Raw genomic sequence first — 23,184 nt, 5'->3', positions numbered from 1 at the left:
GGACAGAGAGAGAGTAGTTGTAGACTAAAGTTGCACTACATGAGAAGCTACGTAGGAAAACAAATGAAAACGAAGTGCCCGCACAATATCAGCAGTGCAGCACCGTGATCAAACAGCACGCAAGGCAACTGCCTGCCTTTCTCCCGACCCCCAGCAGACTCTCCACAAACAGGCGGATGGCATAGTATTTGCGTCAGCATTCCCCAAACTCGTTAAATTTGTGGCACAGCAACCGCCTACCTTGCTTCCGATCAGTACGCAAAACCACTAACCACACGCGAAGATTTACCCAGAAGTTTACTGCATATTTGCATTAACTAATGACTGTACAACTTAACTCATTCGCTTCATGTATACATGGGTCAGACTATCGTCTACCTCGTCAACTTCAAGCAATCCCAGGTGGACTCCTGGAAACTGCACTACCGCCATGGAATCCCATCACATTAACATAGGTACTGTATAGCTCAAGTCAAATTTAAAATGGCAGGGATGTATTGCAGATTCACTTCGGTTTTTGGACTGTCAAAAGCATGCAGGAAGCTGCCCAGCAGAGACCCGGCAACTCCAGATGTCGCAGTTATGGCTTGTGGTATGCAGCTGCTTGATCTTGCAATTTAGTTGAGCTCTCAGGTTCATTCTTAACATTGCTTGGCTCATCGACGGCCATCGCACTAGCATCCACCTGCTGCAGTTCACAGCACCATGAAGAGAAAAAGACAAGCTTTGGTTAGTTGAACAGAGTCAGAGTGTTGATAGTATGCACTCTTCGAGTTCGTCCATGTGGTATTATATCAGTGAATACAAAAGAAGGCACTTACAGGAGCTTGCTTCGAGGAACCAATGTCTTCTGCCATGGGTTCCAGTCCTCTATGGTCAGATGCAACTCTGCCACCATCCTGCACAATACAAGATCAATAAGAATGTCAGCAGATAATCACATTAGTCGAGAAAACAGAAGTGCAAAAGGAAATGAAAATACCTGCACTTTGGTCTCATTTTCACCAAATTCTCTCTTAACTTTTATACCTAGAATGCTCCTCCTACAAAAGTTGACAAGGGGCACACATCAGGATGAAAAATAAAACCCAAAACGTAATGAGTAGTAAATCAGAGAGGGAGGGAGGGAGGGAGAGAGAGACCTCGCTGACTCTTCCACAGCCTTGTGATCATCCACTTCCATATCAGAGTCGGGATCATGCCGTTCATCTGGATCATCTTGATCTTCATCTGGCTGTACATCAAACATGTCCAAAAACAATCAGGTTTTGACTTATCACTTCCAATACAATACCAGGGCAAATTCAACCAACAATAAAGATCATTTGTGAAGTTACATTTCTGATTTCTGATAGCTTAACACTTGTAGCCAATCACTTTATGTAGATAGTTGAAGACTTGAACGATAAAACTAACTAAAATAAATTATCAATCATCCAGTTTTAGTTCATGTTGGCATAAATGATATATGTTCAATTCAGCATGATAAGTCCTAACATTCAGACTGTTTGAGGCCATGGAGCATAACACTAAGTGTCGATGCAAAAAGTGATCAACTAGTAAATATTTGTCGTTTTGCCGTACGTTGTGATCGGATGTGGCCTAACACCCTTCTGACATGACCTGACGGTACTATTCTGCAGGCGTGCAGGGTACGGTCCTCGGTATTGCGGTTTGACTTCAGCGCCCTGCCTTACTTGCTTCGCCTGATTCTTTGGGTCCTTACCGAGCGGGCATCCCCGTTCGGTTGTTTCCCAGTCGACTCCGACCGCGCCGGTCGGAGAAGAGCTGTAAGCAGAGGTTCGGTGAACTCCCGGTCGGAGAAGTGGGTCGAAGTCGGAAGCCAGCGTCATCATCTCCTTAGCTAGGCCTTCCAATTGGAGAGACGGGCCAGAGTCGGAAGCGAGCGTCGTTCCTCCTTGGCCAGGCCTTCCGGTCAGAGAGGCGGGCTGGAGTCGGAAGTGAGCGTCGTCCCTCCTTGGCCAGGCCTTCCGGTCGGAGAGGCGGACCGGAGTCGGAAGCGAGCGCCATTCCTCCTTGGCCTGACGTTAGGTATTTGGGCCGACCCAGGAGTTGCGCGTCGTTCGCAACGTCGTCTACTGGGCCGAGCTTTTTGCTGGGAAGCAGGTCCATGAGGGACCCCGGGTTTACGAACCCGACAGGAGCCCCCGAGCCCCCGGGCGATTCGGGTAGAATCGCCTGGGGGATTTTGTGTCTTGACAGCGGGTGTGCGTGAGCGCACCCGCGGGTGTAGCTCCCGAGCCCCCAGGCGATTCGGGTAGAATCGTCTGGAGGTTTTTCGTTTTGACAGCGGGGGGATTTTTTGTTCTGACAGCGGGTGCGCGCGAGCGCACCCACGGGTGTAGCCCCCGGACAATTCAGGTAGAATCGTTTGGGGGGGTTTCGTTTTGACAGCGGGGGAATTTTTTGTTTTCACAGTGGGTGCGCTAGCCCTCGAGCCTGCGTCCAATTGGTGAGTTGGTTGGAGCCTGAGCATCTTGATACTCTTTCCTGGGGCCGCAGATTGAAGTTCGGGGCGTTCGCCTGTGTTTGTCCCGACCGCGACCTGCGCGGTCGGTTGATTTCCGGAATCGGTGTCGGGCGACCTGAGCCCCCGAGCCCCGTTGGGCTTGGTAGGGGTTGGTCTAGTTTCGTGCGTTTACCCCGTCCGCGGTTTCCACAACCGGAGGGCTGAGCTAACATCACTTGCCTCGATGGCTCGAGTGACGCGCTCTGTGAGCTCGCTAACGGGTACGTTCGAGTGAAATCCGGGTCCGTCATTTGTGACGGGGTTGGCATAGCCCTCATGTGGCATTCCACTACTCCTTAACCCGCGTCCCGGCAGATGCCCGGGTCGTTCCGGAGACCGACTCAGGTGGCCCGCTAGCCTCCCCTCGATTGAGATTCTGTGGGCATGGCTCGAGGTGAGGATCGAACGAGAAGGTTGAGATGGCCCTGTCTGCTTCGGAACAGATTGGGCGAGGGCCGCTGGGGCTCATCTGCGTTTTCTCCCCTGGCTCTGTTTGACGCGAGGCGGCCTCGAGCCCTTCGCGGGCTGGCCTTCGAACCCCGGTCGATCGTTGTTCATGTTGAATGAGGCAACTACTGCTTCATGACGCAACACGAGGCGTTGTGATGCATTAGCTGCATATGCGATACTTTGGATGAAAGAGATGAATGAATGATTGTATGAATGAATGTGCTAATGCGTGTATGAGAATGGATGAATGAATGATCATGCGTCAGAAAAATGAAGAGGGTTTGGTAAAGTTACCTTGATGACCAGAGTGACAGACTTTGAGGAGTTTTTATCGGATATGTCCGAATAGGATCCGTGTTCGTCGTTCGTGACGGAGTCAGCATGGCCCACATGGGGCGTCCCTTTGCTCCTTACCTGTCTCTTTGGCATTCGCCTGAGCCATCCGATCGACTCAGGAGGCCCGTTGATTTCTCCTCGACGGAGATCCCATTGTTAGGACCTTCCAAGTCTTGCCTGGGAAGGTGGAGGGCCACCTGCGTGCGGTTGCGCCTTGTTTCCCGCGCCCGGCGTGCGGTAGTGGTTCTGCAAGCGTGCAAGGTACTGTTCTGCAAGCGTGCAAGGTATGGTCCTCGGTATTACGGTTTGACTTCAACGCCCTGCCTTACTTGCTCCGCCTGATTCTTTGGGTCCTTACCGAGCGGGCATCCTCGTTCGGTTGTTTCCCAGTCGGCTCCGACCGCGCCGGTCGGAGAAGAGCTGTAAGCAGAGGTTCGGTGAACTCCCGGTCGGTGAAGCAGGTCAGAGTCGGAAGCGAGCGTCGTTATCTCTTTAGCTAGGCCTTTCGGTCGGAGAGACGGGCCGGAGTCGGAAGCGAGCACCGTTCCTCCTTGGCCAGGCCTTCCGGTCGGAGAGGCGGGCAGGAGTCGGAAGCGAGCGTCGTCCCTCCTTGGCCAGGCCTTCCGGTCGGAGAGGCGGGCCGGAGTCGGAAGTGAGTGCCGTTCCTCCTTGGCCTGTCGTTAGGTATTTGGGCCGGCTCAGGAGTTGCGCGTCGTTCGCAACGTCGTCTGCTGGGCCGAGCTTTTTGCTGGGAAGCAGGTCCATGAGGGACCCCGGGTTTATGAACCCGACACTAAGCTTGAAAAATAGCATCAAAGTGTGCTTCAAATAAAAGAATATTCTGTGGCAAAAGCCACTCTTAATTTTTAACTATAACACAGTCTCTGGTACACAAATAATTCAAATGAACTGAATATCAAACAAAATATGGATGAGAAGAAATCCACAAAAAATGTGGAAACTGGAATGTGTGCACAATCTTGTCATGCCACCTCAGCTGAGAAGCATAGCACATGCATGTATATCACAACATTGAAACACAGCACGTCCACTGTATCAACAGGTCAAGTCACATAGATCAAGACAATGTTAAAGAACAACAATAGACACTAGTTCATTTGTATCTGTAGTAGAAAAAGGGTGCCAAGCTTCTACCATCCTTCCAACGTTGGTCGACAAGATAAGAACAATGTTCTAAAAGCAGATCTATTAGACGTTATACAAGGAACAGGTACCCACCACGTTACCATTTACTGAAGGCTGTCCAATCAGTACTGAGCAGTTAGGATCTAATTTCAGTTACTAACTAATATTTAAAGCATATAAGAAATAATATAATGACTGGATATAGGTATCACTACCAATTTGCTTTTAGGAATCTGCATCTGGTAGAGATAAAGCTATCACGAATTTTAAAATAAATTGAAAACACACATCTAGCACTCATGAGGGGACACACAATTATCTTGCTAGTTATAACAGGATGCTCAGTTGCTCACCTCAGGTACTTCTGTGTCAGGAACTCTCTCTTGAAACTGGACACTAGGAGCATGTCGAAGTTTTGAAAGATTATCCAGAAGTTTAGATCTTATATCATCCAGTTTGTGTCGTGTATTTTTGTTTTCCATGTTACTTGGTGCAACATGAAGAGTGTAATCTGGACCGAAGTATTCATAGTACTCGTTGACAGGCATCTTGTCTTCAAGCTCTTGGCCAAGAGCAACTCCCGTCTGCACAAAATATATTTTTTTAGGGAAGAAATGGATGAATCAGAAGTGCAAATATATTCCATTCTAACATATGCAATCTAAGTTTTTTAAGAAAAAATCCTTGGTACAACAGGAAGGTGGCCTGTCAGTTAATTTGTTTTCTGTATCTACCAATAATCTACTCTAAGCTTGACTAACAAAGCACTTTTGCTAATCCCCAATATAATTTGAGGAACACAAGGTGTTCTGTTATTCGATATGCTTATACACATCTATACTCTTTAACATATGCATTTCAGCAAGAGAACATATACTAACATTCCAAATCATGTGTTACATGTATAGCTCAAAAGTCAAAACCAAGGTCATGGGTATTCTGTGAACGAAATTGCTAACAGCAAGTGCACACTGAAGTTAAAAAATACAATCACATCAGGTTCTAGCATTTTCTAGCTCGCATTTCGAATCATCAATAAATAATATTAGCTTAACCAACCCATGTTGGCAACTGCAGTACACAGGCATAAGGATTCAAAAAAATCAACTTTTACTTAGATCATCATACCTCATAACACCAGCAGCGTGCAACATTTCTTATGGTATATCCACCACCACCAAGGAGCAACAATGGAACATTGAAAGACCTCATGTACCTAACACATTCCGCATGACCTCTGATTGAAAGATTGAAGCAGCCCAACCTATCCCCAGACAAGGAATCAGCCCCACACTGAAGCACAACTGCGCCAGGGCGGAAAACCTCCATAACTTTGCCCATGATTGGCTTGAAAAGGGACTGGTAGCTTTCATCATCAATCCCATCATCCAGAGGGACATTCAGGGAGTAGTACTTCCCCTTTGAGTGCCCAATGTCACGGATATCCCCTGTTCCTGGGAAATAATCCCCAAACTTGTGGAACGAAACTGTCATAACCCTGTCTGTTGTGTAGAAAGCCTCCTCCACTCCGTCCCCATGGTGGATATCGATGTCGACATACAGAACTCTCTGTAAATATTAATTGAAGCATCACATGTTAGCACAGCAAAATGACTAGGAGTGATTTGATTGAACATTCATAGACGAGAAGGGAGGCTATCAATCAAAACTAGTGACCATGGAAATGGAGAAAAAGTTGTTATATCTACTTTTAGACCTAATCTACCCCAAATCGTACACATACCCATCACCAAGTAAATATAGAATTAGACACACCAGCAAGCAAATTCGAAAAATTATCCACTATTGCGTAACTACATGGAAACGTATCCAACCAAAACGCTTAATTAATCGAGCCAATCAAAACAAACCAAGGGAATAGCGTTGAGGAACCATGAACATCACCTCGTGATGCTTGAGCAGCTCGAGTATGGCGAGCACGATGTCGTTGACGTAGCAGAAGCCCGACGCCTCGCACTTCTTCGCATGGTGGAGACCACCGGACCAGTTGATTGCGATGTCGTGGCCGTGGTTGAGCTTGACGGCCCCGCCGACGGAGGCGCCCGCATAGGTCTGGCAGAAGCTGTAGAGGCCGTCGAAGACGGGGCAGTCCTCGCCGACGTTGAAGCGCTTGAGCAGGCGGATCTGGTCCTGCTGCGTCTCGGGCGTGACGGAGCGCAGGAAGTTGATGTAGTCGTCGGCGTGGAAGCGGCAGAGGTCGCGGTCGCGGGCCGGGTTGGGGCGGTACACCTGCATCTGGTTGAGGAGACCGTAGCGCGCCAGTAGCGAGTGCGTCATCCGGATGCGGTGCGGCTTCATCGGATGGCCCTGCCCGTAGTAGTAGTTGCCCACATCCGGGTCGTAGAAGTAGCACACGCGCCGCTTCTGCCCGTCGGGGCCAACGGACGGGAGGGAGTTGCCGCCGGAGCCCGCCGATGACGGGTCCATCGCCGCCGCCGCCGCCGCCGCAGGGGATTTGGCGTTTGTGTGGTTTTTTTTTTCTCTCTCTCTTTTTGGCGGATGCCGGAGCCTTTTGTTTTCAGAAGAAAACGGGCGGGGTCTGGCGATGGAAGGGGAGGAGCGCAGAGCAGAATTTATACAAACGGGAGAAAATGGAAGAAGGGACTAGAAAGCGAAGTAGGCGACGGCAATTGCAAAACGAGGGTTTTGATTAGGTTCACCGATCGGTATTGGTCCCTATTGGTATACGACTACTGGTTTCTCTTCCTGAAAACATTTTTTTACTTCGCCTTTCTTGTTCTTATTATTAAGAAATGAGAAGCATAAGGATCGGATATCTTCTATCTCCTATGTCTAAACAGAAGATCTCTAATAAAAAATTCTCTACCATCTCACGAAGCCACATCATTCAAAGACCCACAAGTCACTAACCTCTAAATCAAGCAAATGCATCCCAAGCGTCTTTCTCACAGCTGTGTTACTAGCTCAAGCGGTTCTCCGTTTCCTGTCCTCTAATCACCCTCTATCTGATCCACTTCCTCCACGCATAACACCATCTGCCATCCTTTATACCTAAATCATCCATGTAATCAGCCTGTAATACAGTAAAAAATGTTCTCTCTCTTTCCCCTCACTCAATTGCATGCAGCTCTTAGGTGGACGATGGTCAACAAGTTCTTGCGAATGGAGGATGTCACGAAACCGGTCATGCCAATCCATTATCTTAAGCATCTAAGCATAATCTGCATTTAAAAATCTCTATTTTCAAAAACCTTGCATATCAATTTCTGTACTTTCTGGGCTCTACAATCGACCTGTTCGCTGATTAATTTCTGGGCTGGTTTAGACTAACTGATACTAATTTATTATAAAAAAAAATACTTTTAGCTAACTGATTTGGACTGGCTAAAACCAGACAACTAATATTTCCTCGGATAGTCCGGTAGGACATCATAACACATGTAACATGTCGTATGTGAGATATCACACACACATCCCCACTTGTCACACACACAAGCCTCTCCCTCGTTCATTCTCTCACACGCACCAGGAAAAAGAACAAAGAAAGGAGATAAGAAGAGAAGAAAGAAGAGGAGGGAGGAGACGCACACGGAGCACCGTTGTAGGATGCCGCCGACGAGCTTCCCCGTCACTACCACGCTTTCAAGCTCGCCGGAGTTGAATGAGAAGACCTCAAGACTTCATCTTTATTCTCAAGCCACGGAGGAGCTCCCAAGGTCGATCTCCCTCTCTAGGTCGTTCCAAGACGAGCTGTTGCAGGCGGAGATCCCCACGACGTGGTCAGCAAGCCCCAAGTTCTCTCCCTCTCCATCTTCCTCTCAATCACCCTCCACACAAGCTTCAAGTTCATCCATGGTCGCCACAACCATGGATGAGCTCGAGCTCCACAACACCATGCATGTTGAATCTAATACCTAGAATGAGTTTCCCACATCACTAGGAGACTATGGAAACAAACCGCATTAAAATGGATATCTAAATGCACCCGGAATCATCTCTGACATGTTTTTCACATGTGCTAAACTGTGTTTTTCAGTCCGGCGCTCTGCAAGCAGTTCGCCAAAACACATGTTCTCTTGAACTATGCGGTGCTCACCGGGACAGTCCGCCCACCTGAACAGTTGGTCACTACATAGTAGAAGCCCCATATGCATATATGATCTTGTGTAAAATTCATAGAAAATTTATTTTAATTTCAAAAATTATGAAGTAAGTTTTGCCGATTTCCTTATGAGATTCTCTATCATCTAAACATGAGTTTGAAAACCAAAATAGATTTTTTTTATTTTGACTAAAATTTGGATGCATTATTCTTATTAAATAAATAACTCATTCTCTAAATCTTAAAAAATCTTGAGACCAAATTTTTAGCTTTCTTTGAGGATGCTATCTAGAAAATATATTTTGTGCATCATCTCATTTATGTGTGAACTTGACATACCTTTTGAAAGGTCCTAATATGGCTAGAGGGGGTGAATAGTCTATTTAAAAATCTACAAACCAACTAAAGCAATTTAATTAGTATAACAACTAGCGAAAAACAAATTTACTTTAGCTCTATAAGGGTTGCAAGTCACCTATCCAACAATTCTAGATACTATGATTACTAGACACACAATTTACTAAGTCAGTACTCACTAAAAACTCTCACACTTGCTATACTAAAGAGCTCCACTAGATGAACTTAAGCTACAAAGAAAGCTCTCAATTCTAGTTACACTAAAGAGCTTGCTACAACTAATTTGCGAGAATATAAATGAGTAAGTAAGGTGATTATACCGCCGCGTAGAGGAGTGAATCAATCATAAGATGAATACTAACTCAACCAATGGGAGAATACCAAAGGGCAAGAGACAACCAATTTTTCTTTCGAGGTTCACGTGCTTGCCGACATGCTAGTCCCCATTGTGTCGACCAACACTTGGTGGTTCGGCGGTTAAGATGTGTTGTACGAACCTCGTCCACACAATTGGACATCGTAAGAATCTACCCACAAGTGAGGTAACTCAATGATAGGAGCAATTCATTAGAGTTACCTTTCGGCGCTCCGCTAGGAAAGGCACAAGACCCCTCACAATCACGCGATCGGAGCAAGAGACAATCACCAACCTCCGCTCGACGATCCTTGCTGCTCCAAGCCGTCTAGGTGGCGGCAACCACCAAGAGTAACAAGTGAATCCCGCAGCGAAACACAAACATCAAGTGTCTCTAGATGCAATCACTTAAGCAATGCACTTGGATTCTCTCCTAATCTCACAAAGATGATGAATCAATGATGGAGATGAGTGGGAGGGCTTTGGCTAAGCTCACAAGATTGCTATGTCAATACAAAATGACTAAGAGAATGGGCTTGAGCTGGCCATGGGGCTTAAATAGAGAGCCTCCACAAATAGAGCCGTTGGCTCCTCTGTTCATTGAAAAAACAGGACGACTGGACGCGCCGGTCAGATCGACCGGACGCAGAACCCCAGCGTTCAGTCGCGCGATGCACGCCACGTGTCCCCTGCTTCAAATACTGATCGCCCAATCTCAACGGTCATCAGTACATTTAAGTTGTGACCGGACGCACTCCTTGAAGTGACCAGACGCACCAACACCAGCGTCCGGTCGTTTCCAGTAAGGTTCCACTCACGACCGGACGCGTCCGGTTATGTCCGACCGAACTCGCCCAGTGTCCGATCACTCGCCCACTTCTCTGTGCGCTGCCACATCATCATGACCAGACGCTGAACAATGTTCAGCCAGAGTCCAGTTGCCTGCGTCCGATCGCCTGCGTCCGGTCAAGAGACCAATGGTGGCCTTCACTGCGCGCCATTGACCGGGACGCATGACCCTAGCATTCGGTCACTGCGTGACTAGCGTCCGGTGCACTCTGTGAAACCTTGTCTTTTCTATACAGGGCGCCGATGGCACCATCGGACTGTCCGCACTCTACGGGCGGACACTCCGTCGGTGAAGTTTCAAACCCTTGCTCCCAAGTGCTAAACACAATGTATATCACCTTTGTGCATACGTGTTAGCATATTTTTCACAAACAATTTCATGGGTGTTAGCACTTCACTAGATCCTAAATGCATATGTAATGAGTTAGAGCATCCAGTGGCACTTTGATAACTATATTTCGATACGAGTTTCACCCATCTCTATAGTACGGCTATCAATCCTAAATGTGATCATACTCTCTAAGTGTCTTGATCACTAAACCGAAAAGTCCCTATTAATTTCACCTTTGCCTTGAGCTTTTGTTTTTCTTCCTCCTTTTTCAAGTCTAAGCATTTAATCATCACCATGGCATCACCATTATCATGTCATGATTTTCATTTGCTTCACTACTTAGAGTAGTGCTACCTATTTTATAATCACTTTGATAAACTAATTAGCACTTAGAGTTTCATCAATTCACCAAAACTAAACTAGAGCTTTCACCTTTTCTAAACCTCACATGTGAACCTAACACTATAAACCTTTCGCTTTTGAACAATGAGCACATGTACCTTGTTAGATGGACTCCTAAGCACCTTAGGAACACATCCACAGCCACGAGCTAGCACAAACATGCAAAAATTCTAGGTGAGGATTTCATTTACGAAAGCCTAAAAACACACAATGTGTTCTCACGGACAGTCCGACCGATCATCCGGATAGTCCGCGAGAACACCTACAGTTAGAAACATCTCGCAAAAAACACTTCTTCTAAAAAACAATTTGACCAGATTTATAGAAAATGGTATTAACATTTGTATCTCTAAATAGAATTAGTATAGAAATATATAATGTGATTAATCTAATAATGATTATTTAATATTATAAATCTTAGTATTTTTTTTATAGATTAGTCAACTTAAGTTTATTTGACTTCTTAAAGTTTGAGATGATGAAAAAATGGATAAAAATTTCATAGAGATAAAACTTATCGCACTGTGTTACTGACACAGACATGGTATTTTTTATACCACTCAAAGCGTAATGATGGTAAATATATAAATATTCCAAACTTATCTCTACTATTTTCACGAGAGTTTTAGGCCTTGTTTAGTTCCCCTAAAGTTTACTCCCAATTTCATCGAATGTTTGGACAGTTTGCACAGTTTGCGACTAATTTGCGAGATGAATCTTTTAAGCCTAATTAGTCTATGATTTGACCATGTTGTGCTACAGTACACATGTGCTAATGACGGATTAATTAGGCTTAATAAATTTGTCTCGCGGATTACTGATGAATTCTGTAATTTGTTTTTTTATTAGTACCGAACACCCCATGTGACACCTGATGTGACACCAAAAAATTTACACCTGGATTTAAATGGCCTTAGACTGTGTCCAACAACCGCGACCCATAATACAAGACCCATTCGTCCTTTGGGTAGCGCTACGTGCAAAGGGTTTAATATTTATTTTTCGTCTTTTTCAACAATAAGACTCGAAAGATAACCCTTTTCTGTAAATGGATCTTCAGAAGAGATGATGCTTGGATTTAGATTATGTCTTTTTTTTTACACATAAAATAAGTTTTTTATATAGCGAAGAGTACTGTGTTGGAGAAGTATTTTAGATTTGAGTTCCCTGATCTTGTGTTCCAGACAGCCTTAGAACCGCAACATAACGCTCCCCAAAACGCAGAATAACCAGGCTGCCCGTTTTCTTCCTTCCCTGCCGAAGCGCGGCGTGCGCCCCTTTTTGTACTAGAGAAGTTCTAGAAGCTTCTCGAAACATCGCTCCGTCCCCTCCTTCGGTCAAACCCCAGATCCCGAAGCCCCAGACCAGCACCGCTCCGCATGGACCATCCGTGGCGCTTCCTCGCGGGCGCCGGCACCGGCGCAGACCTCTGCCCTGTCTGTTGCGCGCGCCACTTCCCCTTCTGCCCGCCGCCGCCTCTCCCGCCGCGTCCCTTCCCCTACGACCTCCAGCCGCCGCCGCCCCCTCCCCCGCCGAACCCCTTCCCATACGACTTCCACCCGCCGCCGTCACCGCCGCCGATGTGGGGCCCTCCACCTCCCGGGCCGCACGACCCGCGTCCCTACGAGCTCCCCGGCAGGGAGGGGCCTCACAAGCGGATGCGCGTGGGCGAGGCACCACCGTTCGATCCGTACGACTTTGTGCCTCCACCGCCGCCGGGAAGGGCTTCTGTGGAGGGCAATCGGCTGCTCGGCCTGATCCGGGACCATGGGCGCAATCCACTTCCTGGTTGCCCACCTGACGGCGGCTTTGGTTACGGAGGAGGTAGATTCTATCCCCGGCAAGGAGATGATTTTACGGATTTTGACCAAAAGTTGCCACCTCCCATGCCGATTCATGATAGGCATAATGGCTTCGGTCAAGGTTTTGTGATCGAAGAAGCCCCTTACCGGAAGTATTTTGACGTTGCCAATCACCATTTCCATCAGTTCCACCCAGAGGCATTGCCTGGTGTGCCGCTGCACCCTCCACTGCCTCTCTATCCTGAGGCAGCCAATCCCCATGGTTCACATGCTTGGCATCTTGAGGCAGGTGCTGTACCACCACCAGCAGAGCCTCCATTCCCCTCTAACCAGGATTACCGTGCTGCACTGCCACGGCCAACTGCAAATTCGTCATTGTTTCCTGTCCTTTCTGGTTCTCCAACAACGGAAATTATTCCATCGACCACTCGTACCTTGCCTCAAGCTCATCCGATGCCAAACACAAACCGTTATGATGGACACATCAACGATCAGGTGCCTCTATTCTTTCAGCACCTATGTATTGTAGAAGTTTAGGATGGCAGATGGCTTATTCTTACATCAAAAGCGTTGACCACTGTTTGCTTATTCACTAACAGGGGCCAGGTTTCATTTATCGACCGCAGTCAGAGCAGAGCTTGATAGATGGAAGGCCGACCAGTGCACATTATTCTCTGGAAAATTCCAAAGTCACAATCATCAATGCTTGTGATTTGTTCAAGCCGCCCCTTCGTGTTTCACGCCCTGACCATATTGTTATCATCCTCAGAGGGCTTCCAGGTTTACTTGAAATACTGTTGACTTTCTTATCATTTTATTATTGACAAAAATAATTGCATGCAAATTAAATAATATTTATCAATTTCAACTTCCTAAATGATTATGATAGCGGTTCCTACTTCATAGCATGGAATGAAGTGATAGGCCAAACAGTGTCATACATTAGCCCTTTTACATTATGGATGAGGATGAAATCAGCACACTTTGTTCTGTTGTTTTAAACTGGCAATTTGTAAAGTTCATATTGCATATGTGGTTTGCATAACTGAATGATTTTGGCTTTATAGTGTCCCAAATTATCAATTTTTGTATTCAATAAAGTTATTTCACAAAGCCTCAGTTAGGTTGTCTTTCACTATGGTTGTGAACTATAATTCGTACAAAACTGTAACATGTAGGTAGTGGAAAGAGTTATCTGGCAAAGGCATTGCGCGATCTTGAAGTTGAGAATGGTGCAAATGCGCCTAGGATCCACTCCATGGATGATTATTTCATGATTGAAGTTGAGAAGGTCAGCAGGGATTGGAGACTACTGTTCTTTCCAATATTGATTTAGTTTGTGTAATGATTGTCTTAATCTGGGTAATCTGGCCAATGTTCTCTTAGAAAGTGGAAGACACTGAAGGCTCTAAATCTTCTAGTGCATCAAAAGGGAGGAGGCAGTTGACCAAGAAAGTGATTGAGTATTGTTATGAGCCGGAAATGGAGGAGGTGATATTACTTTCAGCAACTCTGTAATTCTTTTTATCTTGTCATATGCACCTGCAAACTCGAGCTCGCTACATTAGCAAAGCTATTACACTCAAATGCTATCATTTTTAAAAATATGCAAAGCTAATTGCCTAGTAATTCAACTTTTCATGGTGACGCTTCTTTGTTGATACTAGGAAAAGGAATTTTAAGGTATCTTTCAATATACGATGCCTAATGATAACATTTTAAAAATTAAAAATGAATCATATGCTGCCCCTCCAGAACATCAACATATAGAATTAGGTCCATTTTTTAGGCCTTCTCTGGGCAGGCTTTGAATATAAAGTTACAAATAACTTGTTTTTTGGTTTCAACTCAGTCCTTGCTACTTAATTTTTGTTTCTGTTCTTTTTGCCTGTTTATCAGCTATTATCTAAACCCGTATTGTCATTGCTGATTTTTTCTGTGTATTTCATAGACGTACAGGTCAAGCATGTTGAAGGCATTTTCAAAGACCCTTGATGAAGGAAATTTTACATTTGTGATTGGTATGAAGTTATTTAGAGCAGCTTATACCTCAATCATACTTCCCAATTCCCATATGTGGTATTTTCTTCTCATGGTTGTCTCTCCAATATTCTGGAGGCCACATATAGTTGCCTTCAAATTTCATGGGTTAACGAAAAACTTTACCAGGCTTATTTTCCCCTCTTTCACACAATCAGTGCTACATATCAGCAGTCAACACCTTCATGTACCAGTGAAAGATATTCCTTTTCTTTTCAGCAATCAGAAATTTTTTTATTCTCTTTTGGTTGGGTCGTCAGTTATGTGCTGCTTTGTTTCCAAAAGTGATAGGATGGATAACTTGAAATTTGGACAGTGCCCACTTTTGTTGGTACTTCATGATATTTTGTATTGTTTAAAACTTCAATTTTAGTAACACTTTAGCTGCCCTAGCAAAATTCAGCGGTTGTGCACCAAGAGATACCTTCAATTCCAACGGCTGATGCTGTGTTTCTGGTAACTGACTTTGTTTACTGCTGGTATTCCTGGCCGTTTTAGTGGATGACCGCAATCTGCGGGTAGCTGATTTTGCTCAATTTTGGGCAACTGCGAAGGTAAATCCTCAGTCTCTGATGTGTTGACTACAAGATTACTTTGCTTATGGATTTCTTCTTTTTTGGGGTTTGACCCATTAAAGAGGCGCCACTTGCTTGAAAATAAAAATTCACCTCCAAGGAGATGATATATTTTTCTTTTCCTAAAAGGTATTATATCATGTGGAATACTTTTATCTCATTACAAGGAACAACCCTTCAATTGTTATTTTTCTTTTTAAGTGTCCTCATGCTTGTGTAATTTTATCCTTCTCCCTCCATGTACTTGTTGGTTGTTACCCTTACTGTATCATTTTGTATGGTAGCTGGCTTGTTTTCCATTCCATTAGCATTTTTCTTACGTGCCGAGTAGTACTTGTTTTTGCTATCGTTCGTGTTCTCTTTTATTGGTGCAGTAGACCATAGTTCTACATGGCCAGAATCAACTACCGCACTGCTGAAGAAAGCAATGTTGCTGGTTTTGTTGGTCTGAAGTGTATTTTTGCATTTTGGAGTATAACTTGTTGAGTGCTATTTTGTGAAAGCTATTCAAAGTGTATATTTCAGTGGATTAATCTTGTTTTTGTTAGACGATATTGACGTTTCAGGAGCTACTCTTGCATGCTATTTAGAATTTGATTTCTTTTTAATTAATGTCTCATCTCATTTCATAGTGAAATCATCCTGATAGTGTTCTGATTCCTATTTTCTCTTTTGCAGAAATCAGGCTATGAGGTGTACTTGCTGGAGGCACCATACAAGGATCCAACGGTAATTGCTGCAGTATTGCCAATCATAAGTCCGCTCACTGTTAAATATGTATTTAGATGTTTGGTAACTACCTACTTTGTCATGCTTGGAGCATTGGATGAACCTAGCATGTCTCATTTCCCTTTTTTGACATAACTACATGATATTATCCACCAAATCTTCTAGTGTGTACTGGTCCTAATCAATCATGCACATTCAAGTCTGGAAATTAGATTTAATTGGAGGCGGGCAGAAATTTTGCCAGAATGTTGTATCTTCATAATTTCAGTTACTGTTCTTCAGTGAAATCAAGTAGATTATGTGTTCCAACTTCAGTAAATTGTATACTTTTGCTTAGGGCAGTCCATAGAATATTTTACTGGTTTACAGTAGCAACCATACAAAAGTTTGTATATAGGCACCAACAATAAGCTTTCTGCTATTGGGTTTTGAAACCTTTTACTAATTGGATACTGTTATGAAGGATTATCTTGTATATCATTCTTCACATGACAGTAATGCTAATGCATGCATCTTCAGAATTGCCATTCCTTCTATTTTGTATCTCTACTTTTCTATTTACTGGATTAACTAAGAGTCTTAAGATTGCTTTCGTTATTGCAGTTACCTCATTGTTAACTATATCATAGCAGGTGTTTGATATCCTTATGAATAACAGGGCTGTGCTGCAAGGAATGTGCACGGATTTACATTGGATGAGATAAAAAAGATGGCAGCAGACTGGGAGGAGGCTCCACCACTGTATCTGCAGCTAGATATACATGTATATTTCTTGCCATTATTTATAGTTGCAGTTAAGAACAACTATCATGTGCATGCTTATCATGTCTCTCATCATTGACTATCCTTATTTCTCAGTCATTGTTCCATGATGATAACCTTCGTGGCCATTCTATACAAGAGGTAATGATATTCTTTAGTTGCTTTTAGGTAGATTGACATGTTAACAATTTTTGTTCTGTCAAATAGGTAGATATGGACACTGAGGATGTTGATGATGCTAATGACACAACTAGCATCATTGCTGAGAACTCGCAGAAGGCTGTACAGGATCCACCATATGAAGGTACGCCTTTATACATTTCTTTCATTCTTGACCTAGGATGTCACTGGACGTAGCTTGTCTGCTTAATATTCACCTCAATTACGAGGAGGCCTGTAATGCACAAAACTTTATTAATTGGTTAGATGTATACCACCTTTTCAAGGCCAGAGTTTGTGATGTACTAGGATAATGATTTAGGGGATCGACCAAGTTTGTACTTCTTGATACGCTCATATTCACTTTGTCAATTTAGCTATATATACTATGGGAATTTTAATTGGAAAAAGGGGTGTGGATGTGCTGTCAAGAATTTGAATCTGCACGGAAACAGGCCTTCTTTTGTAGTGTCATCTAGTGCATTCTTGTGTACAGCTAGTATATATATATATTCCATGTGCTCAGTTAAGATTGTCATCACATTGAGGTTTTACAAATAGTTAAATAATAATTGTCTGCAGGCTTCTCAAAGCCAGAGGAGAAGTGGAACTCAGAAGTAGAAGATGACCTGGATGGCTTAAAAGAGCTAGGACAGAGTAAATGGTCAACAGATTTTGAGGATGACACTGAAAAGTCTAAAAATACAGAGGAAAACACACATGCTCTTTCTGGCCTGGCCCAGACATATAGCACTGGACGCAAAAGTGTCAGTTGGGGTGATCGGGTATGCTTATGTTTCAGTGTGAACTTTATATGTTGGCGCTCTTGTACTTTGTTTGTGCTATTTTCTCAAAATAGTTGTGTAGTTATCATCTTTATTGAAATGTGCTTCTAACTGCTGAGCTAAAACATATATATAGTTTACTAGTTGGACATATTTGTTCAGTTATTTCTCGCATAATATGGCACTTCAGAGATAGAACTCAATGGCCAAGCTTATGTCATAACTACACTGTTTCTGTTGACAAGTGCTCATCCTTCATCTTATATACTTTTGCAGTTTGAAAAGGGTGGGTTTTCCATTTCTGCAACTAAAAGAAAACTTACTTCGTCACTAGTCATAGGGCCTGGATCTGGGTACAATTTGGTAAGTATCGACTCTGCCAACTTTTTGACATTTAGTCAGTAACACCTCAAGTTTCTGCTGTTATACATCATTTGGCCTACCATCTGTTATTGCAAAAGCCACTTCTATGTTGTCCATCCTATTTTATTTCATCTTGAAAAGGTGAATTCTGCCATCATGGGAATATGGAATGGTGAAATAGGACATTATAAAGGAGCAGTGTAGTCTAGTCTAAGGAATGACTTTATGTTTTACTTTGCTTACTATATTCTATGTTTGATTCTGTTGGGACTTGGTGCTCTGGTCTCAACCAATGATTTATATTCTTCGTTTGTGTGCCATGATCCAATGTTACAAGCTATGATTGTTCTCACTGTTACAGTGTAGTCCAGTGAGCAGCACCTCTAGCAAACTTGTAAGCATAGAACTGTATCTTGCAGGTCTCCAACCCTTTGGCTGAAGATGATTCCACAGGGACAAAAGGGAAGACAAACAACGAGACCAAAAGACGGTTCAGTGAACAACTTCGTGTTGAAGGTGAATCCTTCAGGGCAGTTTTTGACAAGACAAAGCAGAGCATTGGAGTTTTTGAGAATGGAGATGAGGAATAATCCTTGACTAGAGGTTCTTTTAGTTTGCCCTTCAGTGTTTTGGATGCCCAAGATGACTTGGGAGGGGACTAGTGCAGACAGCTTGGAGTCAAGTCACAATTTTGAGCCATTCACTGAATTGTGGGATCCATATTCCATAGTCCAGTCGCCTTTGCCAAGGGCAATGAGCGTTCCAATGTGCCGGTCAGCGAAAGCAATGCGGTCCTGTAAGTAGATATAGGTGACAATTTTTTTTTCACGGGCTTGGCCTTACAAGGGCAACCCACACCGCCACAAGGATGCGCTGTACCAATGTATCAGCCACGCTGATTAGTGGCCAGTAGTTTTTACATGTTTCTGTTAGGAGGTTACAATGAGAAACTATTCGTCTCTATTTTCTACTACTGTAACGAGTAAACTGTCTGAACAATTGTTTTTTTAAAGAGATGGTAAGAGCTCTGCCTTGCAGACTGCAAGTAGGATTGGAAAAAAGAATGAGGCATAGTCTAGCCTGTAGCCGCCATGGCAGGGATGCCGTAGCGGCCTACAGAACTCACTCAACGAAGTGCAATGAATGATGCCCAACACAGAATAATGTCGCTGTTGAACGTCTTCTTTTGCTCGTATCGCAATGGCTAAAGGTGTGGAGCATCCATTAAAAAAAATCCGTTGGTTTCTCTCTTTCCACAAGTTTTACACTGTAGATGCATATCTCATTGAATTTTTGATTTTCCTGTTTTGGCACTGTCTTTACAACAAATTCTCACCAGTCAGAAATGGAGTAATCAGCCGCTTGAATATGCAAGGTTAGAGGGAAATTCTTGCTGGTTCCGTTTTGGCACTGTCTGAACAATTGTTTACAGCTGATCTTGCTGGTTCCGTTTGCCAGCTAGTTAGCTGATCTTAGCTGGTTCCGTTTCCCAGCTGCTCTGTTTGTTTCGCTGAAAAGCTAGACTGAAAAGTACTGTTTATTGTTTTTTTTTGTGAAAAAAAACACTGTACCATGGCTGATAAGTTCAAACAAAAAGGGATGCGATAGCGCGTTTTTTCATTAAATATCCTAAAGCTGTTATTTCATTTGCTGTCGTTATCACCGAACGGAGACGGGTCTCTGGCCTTCCAGGCATAGTGGTAGCGCTGGACCCGAACGTTTCTACGCCACTCGTATTGCATACGAAATATTCCTAGTTCACTGCTACACTAAACTTTACCAAGGCAGACATAAACGATTAATCGAGGCAGACATCACAACCGCCTTGGTCAAAAGGTCATGGCAAATGGGATCGTTTCCGAGGTCCGCCTTGGTAAATAAAATAAAAAAAACAAAAAAGGGATACCCGTGGATAAGCCTGGTGAGCCCACCCACGGGCCTGCGGAGCCCATCCACGCGCCGCACCGCTGCTCGCTGGATCCACACCGCCGTCGCGTTCGCTTGTTGGAGGAGGCCGCCCGTTGCTCGCCAGATCCGGCCACCACGGGCGCAGATCCGGCCTCCAGCCGCGGATTCGGCCACCACGGGCGCGAATCCGATCAGTCGTCGTCGGCGGCGGTGGTGGATGTGGTCCGGCGGCGGATCCGCTTGCTCGTCGTCATCGGCTGCAGATCTGGGTGCGGCCTAGCCTCGTCCTCGCGCCGCCGGTGAGGGAGGGAGAGTAGAGCCACTGCTGGAGAGCGCCCTGCGCCGCTGGAGGGGCGCCGCTCACCCAGGCCGTCGCCTGCGCCCGCCGGAGGGGCACCACTCGCCTAGGCCGCCACCCACGCCCACCGGGGGGGGGGGGGGGGGGCGCTCCTGTAACAATCCATGGTTTGCATGTAACGAAAAACCCAACTTTTTAAATTTTTTCTTAAAACATTGCTTGTCATTGTATTGCATGTAATATTAGGTCAAACTTAAGTCAATTGTTTCCTCTTCTAACCCTGATTTCAAATGAAAACCTAATCCCTCTTCCCCTTATTCAAACTGAATTTACAATGATCTTGTACACCATATAGTATAGATGCATGAGTGATTTGGATCTTATCTTGTGTGTGCTTGGAGGTAGCCCTTCTTCAAAAATCCTTGTGTAGGAAATAGAGACCACAAGCAGCTAGCGCTAGCACATGGACCCTCACGCACCAGCTGGCCAGCCCGGACATCGGCCCACCAAGAGCAGCTGGACACCACGCCTCCTTGCCCTCACGTGTGTTGCACGCGCAAGGAGCCGCCGCCGTTCTTCCTCTCTGCCTCGCGTGCACACCACGGGCGCTGGGAAACACCGTCACTGCCCTCCCCGCTCGCACGCGCGAGGAAACGAAGCCGCTGCCACGCGCCAGATGTGGAAACCACCGTAGGCCCGGACCCAGCCGTCAGCCGCAGAGACCACTCCTTCCGTTTTTTCTCCCGTCACTCGAATGTAACGCCTCCGTCTTCGTCTTTCTCCGTACTGACGCTCCTCTGCCTTCCGTCCGCGTTTCCCCTGCCTTCCGTCCGAAGCCACGTCGCTCGGCCTCGGATGCCTCGCGTGACCTCAGCCACGGACTGAACCGCAGCGCCGAGCCGCGACCCGCGACCCGCGCCCCGTTTCGCGGGATGCCCTGGACCCACGACACCCAAGCGCCAGCCCTAGCCCTTCGCGAAGCTTCTCGGACCTGCTCCGTACTTTGGATGGCCGCCACGTCACGCCGGCCGTCCCATCAAACGGCCCGCACGCCGGTGCACCTCTCCAGGAACCCTAGCAGCCGGCCTATAAGAACCCCAGCCAGCGAGTGCCCTCGCCACCTCCCTCTGTCCGCCACCACAAGCACGCTCCTCTCTGCCTCCCTGTGCTCCCTCGCCGCGACGCGCCAGAGCGCGGTATCTGTGCTAGCATCCCGGAGCCGGCTGCACCGAGCTCAACCTTTGCACCTGTTCGTCGGGAGGAATTTGGACCTGTTCGCCGGAAGAAATTTGGATGATTTGAAAAAATATTGAGGAATTTATGAGAGAAAAACACGGTTTCAGATGAAAAAAAAAAACGAATCAAGTCGGCTTGAAGGACACGCGAACGGGGCCGTTGTCGCCATCGCCGGAGCCCTCGTCCTCGTTGATTTTTTTTAGTTTTAACACTTTTTTTTAAAACTATTTATAATTCTAACACTTTTTTTCTTCAAAAGTAACACTTTTGGCCGCATCTATTTCTAGGGCGTGGCAAAACAACTCTACCGCGTCATGTATGACGACGTGACAGGGGTGTGTATGTGGCAACGTCCCGGTCCACTAGCCGCTGACGTGGCAGGCCTTGTCGCGCCATCGATCAGGACGCGACTGTGACGCGCCACCCGTCAGGGCATGACAGAGCGAAATAGAGGCCTGTGGCCCAGTCCCTTTCCTCCCTCTCTGTTTCACTCCGCGCTGCACAACAGCTGTCTCCGCGCCGCCCAGCCCTCGCCGGCTCCCTCTCTCCCTTGTCTCCCTCTTTCAGTCCCTCCCTGTCCCCACTGTGCCGCCGCCCCTCCCAGTTGTCGGTGCAGCCGTCGCCTCCGTCTCTCCCCATCCTCTTCCTCTCTCCCCATTCTCGCTGTGGTTTGTCGAGGTAATCCTCTTATGCATTTGTTGCTTCCATAGAATTGTTGTTAGCTAGGGTTAGGATTCAAAATTAGTCAATGAAATTAGTAAAGTTAGCTAGATAGGTATAGTTAGTGAAGTTAGTTAGTGTAGGTTATATTTTATTTGTTGTAATGCAAATGGTTCTCATTGACATTAATTTGTGATGTTTTGATTTTTGTTTGTTAAATTACAACCGTTTTGTTAGATGCAAGAAATGTATCGGGAGGAGTTTTGGCGAAAACGGGATCGTCCTCGAGAATTATACCCGACGCGTCTAGCAAAGATGCCCCCGTCCTTCTTGACCTCTCTGTCCCTAACTGTGACTGTGGTTTTCCGGCCGACGTGTTTCAATCGAGACATCTAGACACAGCGGCGCGTTGCTTCTACACATGCTGTAGTTTTAATGTAAGTGATTATTTCCACTATCTTTTTTTCTTCATTTGTGTAAGTAGGCTACTAATATTTTGTTGGAATCTTGTTGTGTAGGCCCATGAGAGGTGCTTTTTCTTTCAGTGGATCAACGGCGCAGACAAGTTTGACCCTAGGTACCTCCTTTTCGACGATTGGTGTAGAGGGAGACATCCACGTGAGCACTTCCAGTGGTGGGTTCCACCCCCTAACCCCCATCAATCATGGCTAAGGAGAAGCACCTAGCCGCAGTTAGACGACTCGAGGAATCTCCTCTGTGCGAATGCGGAGATCGAGCTGTGATAAACCCTGAGAATACGTTGGAGTTTGTGTGTCCGAACAAACACGAAGTAGGTGGAAAGTGTATTTGTTTAAATGTTTATCTCTATATATGTGCGTGTACTAATGTATTCTCTTGTAGCATTATGGATTTGTGAAGTGTCATTTCAATGAGTGGCTCTACGGTACTAAGAATCAATGGCCGGAGCCACCAAAGGCAAAGAAAAAGAAGAAAGAAAGGTTAATTTACAAAGCACCTCCAGTCAAGTGCGAATGTGGTGTTAAATCAAACTACGGTCAAGTCCCTT

The 23,184-nt window shown here is 45.5% G+C and overlaps 2 protein-coding genes across 2 annotated transcripts; one reads left to right on the top strand and one right to left on the bottom strand.

The window, feature by feature from the left end:
• Positions 1 to 269: 269 nt before the first annotated feature.
• Positions 270 to 7,136, bottom strand: LOC136466814 (probable histone deacetylase 19). Its single transcript, XM_066465333.1, has 7 exons — positions 6,368 to 7,136; positions 5,591 to 6,031; positions 4,816 to 5,046; positions 1,143 to 1,234; positions 983 to 1,043; positions 822 to 899; positions 270 to 688 (listed from the first exon to the last, which is right to left on the bottom strand). The coding sequence occupies exons 1-7, from the start codon at positions 6,908 to 6,910 to the stop codon at positions 581 to 583; spliced, it is 1,554 nt and encodes a 517-aa protein (XP_066321430.1). The 5' UTR covers positions 6,911 to 7,136; the 3' UTR covers positions 270 to 580.
• A 4,887-nt stretch (positions 7,137 to 12,023) lies between these two features.
• Positions 12,024 to 19,122, top strand: LOC136466807 (uncharacterized). The gene is made up of 13 exons (XM_066465324.1): positions 12,024 to 13,137; positions 13,242 to 13,422; positions 13,821 to 13,933; positions 14,029 to 14,133; positions 14,594 to 14,663; positions 15,181 to 15,236; positions 15,936 to 15,986; positions 16,645 to 16,749; positions 16,845 to 16,889; positions 16,956 to 17,052; positions 17,490 to 17,692; positions 17,969 to 18,055; positions 18,475 to 19,122. Exons 1-13 carry the CDS (start codon positions 12,220 to 12,222, stop codon positions 18,643 to 18,645), a joined length of 2,202 nt encoding a protein of 733 aa, XP_066321421.1. The 5' UTR covers positions 12,024 to 12,219; the 3' UTR covers positions 18,646 to 19,122.
• Positions 19,123 to 23,184: the final 4,062 nt, after the last annotated feature.

Source organism: Miscanthus floridulus, chromosome 7, assembly GCF_019320115.1.
Source record: "Miscanthus floridulus cultivar M001 chromosome 7, ASM1932011v1, whole genome shotgun sequence".
NCBI lineage: Eukaryota > Viridiplantae > Streptophyta > Magnoliopsida > Poales > Poaceae > Miscanthus > Miscanthus floridulus.
This window is presented reverse-complemented; position numbering and strand designations above follow the sequence as displayed.

What these genes read in the sequence shown, in the direction of transcription:
- LOC136466814 (XM_066465333.1), bottom strand. Translation starts at nt 6,910, where the DNA reads ATGGACCCGTCATCGGCGGGCTCCGGCGGCAACTCCCTCCCGTCCGTT. An exon ending in CTGACACAGAAGTACCTGAG is followed by an intron (nt 1,235 to 4,815) that starts GTGAGCAACTGA and finishes TTTGATGTACAG; the next exon opens with CCAGATGAAGATCAAGATGA. An exon ending in GCTGTGGAAGAGTCAGCGAG is followed by an intron (nt 1,044 to 1,142) that starts GTCTCTCTCTCC and finishes CAACTTTTGTAG; the next exon opens with GAGGAGCATTCTAGGTATAA.
- LOC136466807 (XM_066465324.1), top strand. Translation starts at nt 12,220, where the DNA reads ATGGACCATCCGTGGCGCTTCCTCGCGGGCGCCGGCACCGGCGCAGAC. An exon ending in CATCCTCAGAGGGCTTCCAG is followed by an intron (nt 13,423 to 13,820) that starts GTTTACTTGAAA and finishes TGTAACATGTAG; the next exon opens with GTAGTGGAAAGAGTTATCTG. An exon ending in CACCATACAAGGATCCAACG is followed by an intron (nt 15,987 to 16,644) that starts GTAATTGCTGCA and finishes TATGAATAACAG; the next exon opens with GGCTGTGCTGCAAGGAATGT.